This window comes from Salvelinus sp. IW2-2015, linkage group LG11 (genome assembly GCF_002910315.2).
Source record: "Salvelinus sp. IW2-2015 linkage group LG11, ASM291031v2, whole genome shotgun sequence".
NCBI classification, from domain to species: domain Eukaryota; kingdom Metazoa; phylum Chordata; class Actinopteri; order Salmoniformes; family Salmonidae; genus Salvelinus; species Salvelinus sp. IW2-2015.
In genome coordinates, this window is record NC_036851.1 from 27,075,758 (window position 1) to 27,086,775 (window position 11,018).

The window sequence follows — 11,018 nt, forward strand, 5'->3', positions numbered from 1 at the left end:
GAGCAGAATCTGCTCCGCCAAACTTAATCTTATAAAGGACTAATCACTCAATAATTGGTCAGTCACCTGTGTGGCTGCGTGTTGTGCACCATGAGGACATTGGCCCAATGCAGATCATCCACAGAGTCACACTTGAGTTTCCCATTGGGCAGCCGGATGGCACCTCCTGGTGACATGGGCTCCGGACTGGCCAGCTCCCTGTAGCCACCTCCTGCCTCTCCTCCCTGCTCAGAATCCCCCTCCTCCACCTTGTCCCTTTTCATCCTCTGGCCCTGTGCCACGGCCCACCTCCTCATCACTGTACAGTTCCACTTTGATGGAGTTAGCTGGAGAGAGACAGTGAATAGACCAGGAGAGGGACATATGATGAGAGCAGAGACACGGCTGTGCTTGCTAAAGTTGAATAAAAACATCTGAGCCACAAAACCAAACTACCATACTCTCCCTTGGGAATAATAAAGTTCACTACTTCTACAACAAAGGAATTGACTAATTGGAACTGACCACTAAGAGAACGGCTGGGGGAAGTGTGCTGGCTGTTGGGGGTGCTCACTGTGCGGCCTCCCATGGCCCCTGAAAACTCCCTCGAAGAGTCTCCACTGCCTGCAGTCCACACACACACACACACACAGACAGACAGACACACACACACACCAACACAGGCCTACTGACAGTCCATTCAGTCATCTCAATAATGTCACAACCATAAGGTCAGTAAGTCAGCTAATACAAAGACTGTCCATGCCCTGCCCTCCATACCTGACATGTAGGATGGCCATTGCAGTCGTCACCATCTAACACCAGCTAACTGAAGGGAAAAACAAACAGGAGAGAAGAGCCTCTAAATTATCACAGTTGTTCTTCTGTACACACATTCACAGTTTCCAGGAAATGATAGTAGATGAAAATTCCTGAAGTGCAACTGGCCCTCATTGAGCCAAGCCCAGCAATTTCAGGACATGAAATGAAGCTAGATACAATGGCGTTTTGTTGAAACACTTAACTATCAATTTCCTCAAGACTGTGGACTAGGCCTATACTGTCTACTTGAGCAAAGTACACACACACACACATTCTGTATGTACTGTATTTACGGTATGTTGACTTTGTCCCCAGTGTCGTCTCCCACAGTGGGAAAGCCCTATAAGTGTAGTTACTGTGGACGCAGCTACAAGCAGCAGAGCACCCTGGAAGAGCACCGCGAATGCTGCCACAGCTACCTGCAGAGCCTGGAGACACAGAAGCCAGCCAGTGCTCACACTCAAGGTAGAGGCGAACAAACTCTCACACACGCACACAGAGCAACCTATAGAGCCTTGATAACTTTGACATTTAAATCACATTCATACATACACAAACACTGCATGTTACTGCTTTTATCTACGGTGTGATCATGTCTTCTATAGTAGAGGAGCTGAGGGACCTGGAGTTCATGCCTGACACCCTGCTGCAACCTTCCTCAGACAAGATTACGTTCATCGATCGGCTGGCCAACAGCATCACCAAACGCAAGAGATCCACACCACAGAAATTTGTAGGTCAGCACTTAATTGGAATGTGTAAAGGGGTGGGGTGAGCAAAGGCACCACTCACACACACACAGGTAACACAAAGGGTACAACATCATTGATGAGATCAGGTGTCTGTTTAAAAAAATCATAATACCTACCTTCACATCACTAGTTTCTCTGAGTTGTGGTACAGTGTGATTCCCTGCCTTCTATCTGCCCTGCAGGACAGAAGCACATGCGCCACAGTCTAGCTGACACGCCTTACGAGCTCAGCGCCACCTTTGACAAGGACGGGGAGACACACCACRGTCTGGACCAGCCACACTACACCGTCCTGGGAGGAGGCTACCTGGGGGTGCCAGGAGCTGGTGGATCTGAAGGCCTCCGACCCATATGGCTGCCACCCCCTCACCCCTCCTGCCTGTCAGAGCTCCGGCCAGTCATCAGCTCGGCTCACACCCCCATAGCGCCGCCGAGGCTGGACTGCATGGGGGCCGGGGCTGGCCTAGGGTCCACAGGAGTGGGGGGCAGGGAGGCTGCAGAGGGTCACGAGGACCTACCTCTTGGCCGCAGCCACGCCCCTTCGCCTAGCAACGTTTGCCAGGACTCCACAGACACTGAGAGCATGCCGGACGAAGTGTTAAGCAATGTGGTGCCTGCCCTGCCTCTCCACAACAACAATCACCACCTCCACTCCAACCACCACCCACCCCCCCTACTGCACCACAGGGGTAGGGACAGACACAGCCCAAGCCACGCCAGGGAGAGGGAAGAGGATGGCAACTCTGCCATCCCCCCGGCCCCAGGCTCCCCCACCTCCAGGGAGGTGTTTCGGGTGGTGGACGGAGAGGGGCACGTGTTGCGCTCCTTCCGCTGCGAGCACTGCCGCGTGCTCTTCCTGGACCACGTCATGTTCACCATCCACATGGGCTGCCACGGCTTCCGCCAGCCCTTTGAGTGCAACATCTGTGGCCATCGCAGCCAGGACCGCTACGAGTTCTCCTCGCACATTGTCCGCGGGGAGCACCTGCTAGGGTGAGGGATGGCTGGGTGGGCCTCTACTTAGGTTTTGTTTGTTTTTTACTCTGAGAGAAGGGCCTACTTGGGTTTGGTCTGCATCACAATAGGGGGTAGTACGAAACTGCTTTTAGTAAATTATTTGTGCAAAGGCGTTGATACTGTTATCACATAAACCTCGACTTCAAATAGGCACATTAGGTCAATTGCATCACTTTTAAAAAAGGAAAGAGAATCCTCACCACTGACTGCACTTTTCAAAATGCATGAATTCTTAATGAGAAAATGCACTTTAAAATAGATTTTATTCTGAAGTAAAGGGAGTGAATGCACTTTTTTTAAATCCTCAAAGTGCCTTTCTCTGCTGTGGTCTACCTTTCCTCTCTTATCCTGGTAAAAACTGGGTGCGCAAAACAGCGATGCTACCATCTAAACAATGTGATTTATATGTGACATTGAGTTGTTTCGTCTACTGCACTTGAATCAATATTTTAACCAAGATAAGAACAGTCAGGCTTCCTTGGAATTTGTCAAAGCTCTATTTGAAAAGCACTTAACGGATCTATTCCATTCCGTAACACACCTAGTACCTGGGGGTGTGGCAGACAGTGTGGGGGTGTGGCAGATTGTGTGTAGATGGTATATATTACTGTTGGTCATTTATTTTAATAAGTTGCGGTGCAGACCAGACCCAGGATCCCAAGATAAATGTTCAGAAGAGATTTGAGGGGTTGGCCTCAATGAGGAGTGCACTTTCCAATTTCAGTTTGTGTATATGTTTGTTATTTTGGAAGTTAAGTTAAATGAGAGTTTTAGGCTTTTAGCAGTGTGCATGTCGTGGAATGGGGTGCAGTATGTTTGTTTCCTTTAATTGTTTTTGTTGCACTGAGATACCTGCTGAGATCATTTATATTGAACAATTTTATAGAAGATTACACTTATGGCCTGCACCTTCCTCTGTGCAGCATGTTGAAAGAAATAAAACGTTTTAAACTCATTCCACAAAAGAAGAGAGCCACTGMCACTATTTTGGAGTTGATGTCAACAAAGGGCAGGGAAAAGATTTTTGGCAATTTTAGGTCCTTGATATCCCACTGCTTTGTGTACTACAAAACAAACCTAAATATGATTTTTATTTACAAGTGAGACCTAAAACAATTGTATATTCATTGTGCTGTGCCTTTCATGACGTTGACCTGGGGGACATGTATTAACAGCCATGTTTTGCCAACATATATCTTTATGGATGAGAAGATGTAGTTATTTTGACAATATAACATCAAATATCCTGTCTGCCCCTGCTAAGTAGCCTGCCCATGCTGAATTCTAGATTGCCCTTCACTAGTCACTTTGATTGGCATAGTCACTCATTTCTTAAGTAGCCTAATCATGTTGATGTAAATTGTATTACATCGTCCAAAAAGGAAATAAACATGTTTAAAAAAAGCACTCGGGCATGTAAAAGATATTCAGTTGATAAGTACATGTCCACAAGATTGTTACCTGCTGCTAAGGCATAAATTAGTAGTGTGTGGTTATCCTCTGTGGTTGAGATTGAGAACGTAGTTCTTCGGAAGTGACATTGAAATGCTTATTCTTGTTCAATGATTTTCCTTTTTTCTCATTGGACTTGTTTTTATAGAGCATTAATGTTGGTAAACATTTTCCTTGGAATCATGACTCATTTAGATCCCTTTGGTCAACTTTGACTACCAAGATGTATAGTTTGTATTTTATTTTMCACAACAATGCTTTGCTCAAAGTAACTTGATGAATACGCACTTGTGAATTTAAAAAAAGCACTTACATTGAGAGATTAGGAGACTGAAGGTAAGGGGTCAGTTAGGTCCTGATTGGTTTTGGCAGTTGCCTTACTCGTTTACCTAATCTCTTGGTCTTCACAGTGAATGAACTTGGAAGCCTGTGGGGTTTATAGCTCTTAATTAGGGCCCCAGAGTTTTCTATGGTCAAGCAAAACTACTGTCCCTACTTATGACACAGATGAAGTATGACAGACTGGAAAATCTGCCGTGGGATTTCTTTTTAAAATAAATTAAACTTTACCTCATAATTGCCTCTGGGGGGATTAAGGTTTGGTGAATGTTTATTTTTTTTGGTGGTTAATTTTATGTTTTGACAGCGACAGCTCTGTATCTTCACTATTTGATATTTTAATACATTTTACAAAAAAAAAAAGGAATGTGGCTTTGAAGTGGAGTACAAGAAAAGATCTTAAACTATTTCATAGCACTTACATTGTGCTGAATTACAGGGCATAGTTGCATTAATGTTAATCTGGACTGCTGTTTGCCTTGAACGGATATGTAATTACTCTTCAAAGTAGATATTTAGAATGTAAATAAAAAATTGTTTAATTATTGAACTGATGTGGAAGTTGTGCATCGTTTCACACTAATTCGAAGGGCAGGATCTCTCCAGATCTGTTGTTTCTCTTTAAAAATCGGTCTATTGTGCCTTACTCCCTGAGGTTCACTGTTTGAGGATGTTGGCTCAACATAGATTTGAGGACAGAACACTTGGTCCAGGGTCAATCTCAATAAGAAGTAACAAATGTATGTAACAGATAACAAATGTATGTAACAGATATTAGGGGGGGGGGAAACTTTAACGAGTGTTAATTATAGCTGTTTCACATCAGTCACCAATCCGACACTTAGCTACATAGACATGACTTTGTCATTCCACAAATCAGGCTGATGGCACARCACAAAACTCTAGCTTCTGACTCATCTCACAATAGCTTCCATTTACAAATGTGCCTGTGACTTTACTCATGTGTTATGATGCAAAAACAGTTTGTTCTGTAAACCAAATGGCATGTACACAATAATGGACATTAACTGCCAAAGATCGAGGTTTGAGATGGCATGATATTACGGGTCTTTATAAGAATTCATTCTGTCTGTCCCAGAGTAGATAGATGGCTTGTTCTAACAGAGCTATATTAAAGAGCTTGTCAACTGAAATACTAGCAGAGATGTCTGGGCTTTGGTAAGTGTTAAAATGCCAATTCTGTTAACCTAACCAGACAAGGATAATAGGACAGGATGTCTCATACTTGCCCTGGCAGTGACCAGTGCAGTTTCTCTTACATGAAATCCATTTTGACCAGAAGTTAAGCAAATCCTTGAAAAAAAGTAAAGGAGGTGATCCTGGATTTTATTCTTTGGTGTACTACACTGGATTGCCATTATGCTTTTAAAACCTGGTGCATGTGGTAACAATGTGGTCTGCTAAACCTTAAAAGTTTTCACAAAAATCTAAAGGACAAATGAGTAAAGCTTATTTTGTATTTCCCCTTAAGGCACCCCAGCTTCAGAGAAAAATATTTTGTTACTGATGTGTGCTTGTTTTTGCCCTCGTTTCAACGTTCCTTTCCTTTTCAAGGTTTCTTGATTGCACTGTGTTTGTGTTCCCTTTGACTTGACTATCTGCTCTGTTACCTTTACTCCTGCCCCTGTGAATGGTGTGGATTCGCTTTAACTGCAGAGCCTTTTTTTCATGTACCATAATGTAATTAAGTATTTGTATCAAGATTAAACTACTGTAAATTTTGTACTGTATTGAAGGAGAGTATTCCAAATAAATACACTTGACTGGCTGATATTTTCTACAATGATAAGACATTCATATTTATAAAGATGTATATAAATGTTTTGCAAGTGAAAATTATATTCAAATCAATCTGTTTTACATGGGCTGTGGAGGAACTCTGGGTGGGCCACCCTGTAGAAAGAGAACACATTCCATCAGAACAGTATTCCACAATCACATCATGCAATAACAGCCAACGTTAGAGGAAAAGCAAGAATGGAAATGTCAGTTTCTGTATTTGACTGAGGATTCTCTCAATCCAAGCAGATATCCCAGACATGAGGATTTGTGCAGGCCACAGGTGTCAAACTCATTCCATGGAGGCCAGTATTTGTGGGTTTTCACTCCTCCTTTGTACTTGATTGACCCATTACGGTCACTGATTATTTAGGAACTCCCCTCACCTGGTTGTCTAGGTCTTAATTGGACAAATTGAAAGGAAATAAAGAAAACTAGCACATACTCAGCCCTCYATGGAATGAGTTCAACACTCATGATCACTCAAGTTCACGCAGTAGTGCAGTTTCACATAGAGCTTGGGCAAAACAGGCTTGCCAGAAGAAAGGATGTTTGAGTATGAAGTGTAATAAACCAAGGATCTGGTGGATCTAATCAAGCAAAATACATGCTCCAGTGCCATTCAATGCTAGCATCACATGACTAGTTACCCTCAGACCATTCAACAATCTACTCACATTCAAACACGCTAGCCTCTGAGATATCCTTGACGGCAGCAGCCTCAACAATGTTCCTGATGACAAACTTTTTTTATGGCCTTGTCCTTGTGCAGCGGATGGGCTGCACATGCCCACAGCCCTTCTTGGCACGACCGCAGTTCCGTCTCTTCTTAGTCTATAAAACAAAGGSATAATGAATGTCTTGAAACATCAGCAGAGGCTCACTGTCGAGTTATTCACAAGTGTTCCTCAACTCCAGTCCTTTGTGTAGGTTCATTTCAGCCAATTAGCTACTCCCATTAGCAAGGCTCAATCAACTGATCTAAAAACGTCACAAATGCTGCGTTATTAATTATACTGAAATTACTATAGGTAGAATAATTTGTTAAGCACAAACATAAAGTGCATACAAACAACCAACCTGCGATTTCCCGACTCTTGGTCAACCAAAACAAAACCCATGTTTCAAGCAGGCTCAAGTTCAGTTTCCTCAACTTAAGCCTTATTCAGCATACAAAAAGAGAAAATGTTTATAAATGTTGCCTAAGAGTTTCCTATTAGTGCAGTGGTCTTTGCCAGAATGTGCAAGAAACTAGCTAACCAACTATCGTACATACCGCACCGGCAAATTAGCAATCTAGTTAGCTAGCTGGTCCACAGTTATACAATATTCAATTAAAAAGCCCGACTTAATGCATCAACAGTCACAGTACTGTGGAAATTATTTTTATGGATTTGTTTTTTTATTAATATTAATGAGTATGTAAAACAAATAATTCAGTTGAGTTGTTATATTGGGGCGGCAGCGTAGCCTAGTGGTTAGAGCGTTGGACTAGTAACCGAAAGGTTGCAAGATCGAATCCCCGAGCTGACAAGGTACAAATCTGTCGTTCTGCCCCTGAACAGGCAGTTAACCCACTGTTCCTAGGCCGTCATTGAAAATAAGAATTTGTTCTTAACTGACTTGCCTAGTAAAATAAAGGTAAAAAAAAATAAAAAAAATAAATATATAATGAATTGAAATGTATTTAAGTAACTTTAGACAACTTTAATTCATATTGGGAAATCGACCCTGTGAATTGCATTTGACTGGTCAGTTGATTCAGCATCTTCATGAATGATATCACCACACAGGTTAGTTACACAGGGCAGCACAGATTCAAAGTATTATGTCCATTTTAGATGAGAGGTTAATTGGCACTGTCTGAGATGATTCTAAACCGTTTGAGCCTTTGAATTACGTGTTCCACATGAACCCTCATGTTGGCTATCAATCTTGTACATGTGGTGTCCTCCACTGACAGCTGTGCGCCTCTTTTTGTGAAGGCTGGAATTGTTCATTTGACCTTCCTCTCATATACCAGATCACRGATTGTGAAGCCTCGGTCAGCCATGACCTCATCATCTGGACAGAGGTTCTCCAGGAACCTAGAATCCAACGTTATATATTTGTTGCTACATCTACCTCCATATGCTGAAGAAATTAACATCACCAGACCACAAGGTGCAATGACCACCAGGTACTTGATAGTGTTCTGGGTGTAGTAATGGTTGAATGACTCCCCCCTTGAATCCAGATTCTTGCATTCTGTAAAGCAATTTCTGAGCAGTCGATAATCRAGGTTGTTCCTTGGTAGTGGTCCTTAAAACATTGTGGCATTGTAGCACGGATGGTCTCCCTTAGCAACCATGGAATGTACTCCCTCAGACTCTCTTCCATCATGTCAATCCAATAACTAATCACTCAACTGACAATACTCTGGGAAACACCAAACTTTTCTGCTAGGTACTGCTGCAGCAAATTGAGCTTCAGCTTCATCAGAAGTTGGTCTGTCAGGTCTAATTGAAAGCTGCCTTTGTAGAAGGGTAGAAGATGTTCCACCAGGAGGGTAGAAAGGGCAGCAAGAGACAAGCCTGTATGCAGTCAACAGAGTTTTTTTTTTCACCTTTATTTAACCAGGTAGGCTAGTTGAGAACAAGTTCTCATTTACAACTGCGACCTGACCAAGATAAAGCATAGCAGTGTGAACAGACAACAACACAGAGTTACACATGGAGTAAACAATAAACAAGTCAATAACACAGTAGGAAAAAAAACAAAATGAGTCTATATACATTGTGTGCAAAAGGCATGAGGTAGGCAATAAATAGGCCATAGGAGCGAATAATTACAATTTAGCAGATTAACACTGGAGTGATAAATCTTCAGATGATCATGAGCAAGTAGAGATACTGGTGTGCAAAAGAGCAGAAAAGTAAATAAATAAAAACAGTAAGGGGATGAGGTAGGTAAATTGGGTGGGCTGTTTACAGATGGACTATGTACAGCTGCAGCGATCGGTTAGCTGCTCAGATAGCAGATGTTTAAAGTTGGTGAGGGAAATAAAAGTCTCCAACTTCAGCGATTTTTGCAATTCATTCCAGTCACAGGCAGCAGAGAACTGGAAGGAAAGGCGGCCAAATGAGGTGTTGGCTTTTGGGATGATCAGTGAGATATACCTGCTGGAGCGTGTGCTACGGGTGGGTGTTGTTATCGTGACCAGTGAACTGAGATAAGGCGGAGCTTTACCTAGCATGGACTTATAGATGACCTGGAGCCAGTGGGTCTGGCGACRAATATGTAGCGAGGGCCAGCCGACTAGAGCATACAGGTCGCAGTGGTGGGTGGTATAAGGTGTTTAAGTAACAAAACGGATGGCACTATGATAAACTGCATCTAGTTTGCTGAGTAGAGTATTGGAAGCTATTTTGTAGATGACATGAACCAATACACGCAGCATCAAGAAAGCAAAAGGCTACTTTTCAAAGCAGAAAATTTGCATCCTGTAGCTCTAACCCAAAAAATTCTGGGACACTGGTAAAGTCCATGGAGAACAAGAGCACCCCTCCCAGCTTTTGCCCCACTGCACTGAGGCTAGTAACTACGTCACCCACCGATAAATCCATATTAATCGAAAACGTTCAACAAGTATTTTCTCATGGCTGGCCAATGCCTTCTCACCTGGCCTACTCCAAACCTCGGCCAACACCGCCCCCCCCCCCCCCAAGTCTACTCGCCCAAGACGTCCCCAGCTTCTCATTGAACCCAAAATTCCAGAAGCAGATTGGTCCTGAGAAGAGACTGGCAAAACCTGGACCCATACAAATCAGCTGGGCTGACAATTCTAGGCCCTCTATTCTGAACTATCCGCCGCCATTGTCGCAACCCGCTATGTACCAGCGCTGTCAACCTGTCTTTCACTTCGTCTGAGATCCCCAAGGATTGGAAAGCTGCCGCGGTCATCCCCCTCTCCTTCAAAGGCGGGAGACACCGCGGACCCCAAACTGTTACAGGACCTAGTATGCCATCCTGGCCCTGCCTATCGTATAGGTTTCGAAGTCTCAAGTTAAATAAACAGATCACTGCACCATCTCCGAATCCAACCGTTACCTTCTCCGCCTGTGCAATCCGTTTCCGAGCCGCGTCACAGGTGCACACCTCAGCCCCGCTCAAGGTACTAACACGATATCATAACCGCCATCGATAAAGACAGTACTTGTGCAGCCGTCTTCATCGACCTGGCCAAGGCTTTCGACTCTGTCAATCACCATATTCTTATCGGCAGACTCAGTAGCCTCGGTTTTTCTGATGACTGCCTTGCCTGGTTCACCAACTACTTTGCAGACAGAGTTCAGTGTGTCAAATGAGGGCATGTTGTCCGGTCCTCTGGCAGTCTTCATATGGGGGACCACAGGGTTCAATTCTCGGGCCGACTCTTTTCTCTGTATATGTCAATGATGTTGCTTTTGCTGCGGGCGATTCCCTGATCCACCTTACGTAGACGACACCATTCTGTATACCTCTGGCCCTTCCTTGACACTGTGCTATCCAACCTCCAAACGAGCTTCAATGCCATACAACACTCTTTCTGTGGCCTCCAACTGCTCTTAAACGCTAGTAAAACCAAATGCATGCTTTTCAACCGTTCGCTGCCTGCACACCGCCCGCCCGACTAGCATCACCACCCTGGACGGTTCCGACCTAGAATATGTGGACATCTATAAATACTTAGGTGTCTGGCTAAACTGTAAACTCTCCTTCCAGACTCATATTAAACATCTCCAATCCAAAATCAAATCAAGAATCGGCTTTCTATTTCGCAAACAAGTCTCCTTCACTCACGCCGCCAAACTCCACCCTAGTAAAACTGACTATCCT

The 11,018-nt window shown here is 43.7% G+C and overlaps 1 protein-coding gene and 1 long non-coding RNA gene across 3 annotated transcripts in view; one reads left to right on the top strand and one right to left on the bottom strand.

Annotated features, from left to right (window-relative positions):
• Positions 1-1,052: 1,052 nt before the first annotated feature.
• On the top strand, positions 1,053-6,153 carry LOC111970089 (zinc finger protein Eos). 2 transcript variants are annotated; one of them, XM_023996597.2, is made up of 3 exons: positions 1,053-1,266; positions 1,407-1,538; positions 1,736-6,153. In XM_023996597.2, the coding sequence occupies exons 1-3, from the start codon at positions 1,080-1,082 to the stop codon at positions 2,548-2,550; spliced, it is 1,134 nt and encodes a 377-aa protein (XP_023852365.2). In that variant the 5' UTR covers positions 1,053-1,079; the 3' UTR covers positions 2,551-6,153. The 2 variants fall into 2 exon arrangements, with proteins under 2 accessions (XP_023852365.2, XP_023852367.2); XM_023996599.2 differs by having other exon boundaries at positions 1,410-1,538.
• LOC111970093 (uncharacterized) overlaps positions 6,154-11,018 on the bottom strand; it is a 6,749-nt gene continuing 1,884 nt past the window's right edge. The window contains exons 2-3 of the long non-coding RNA XR_002878069.2: positions 6,839-6,995; positions 6,154-6,275 (exon numbers count right to left, since the gene is read on the bottom strand). This is a non-coding gene — a long non-coding RNA (uncharacterized lncRNA). The remainder of the gene's footprint in view (positions 6,276-6,838; positions 6,996-11,018) is intronic.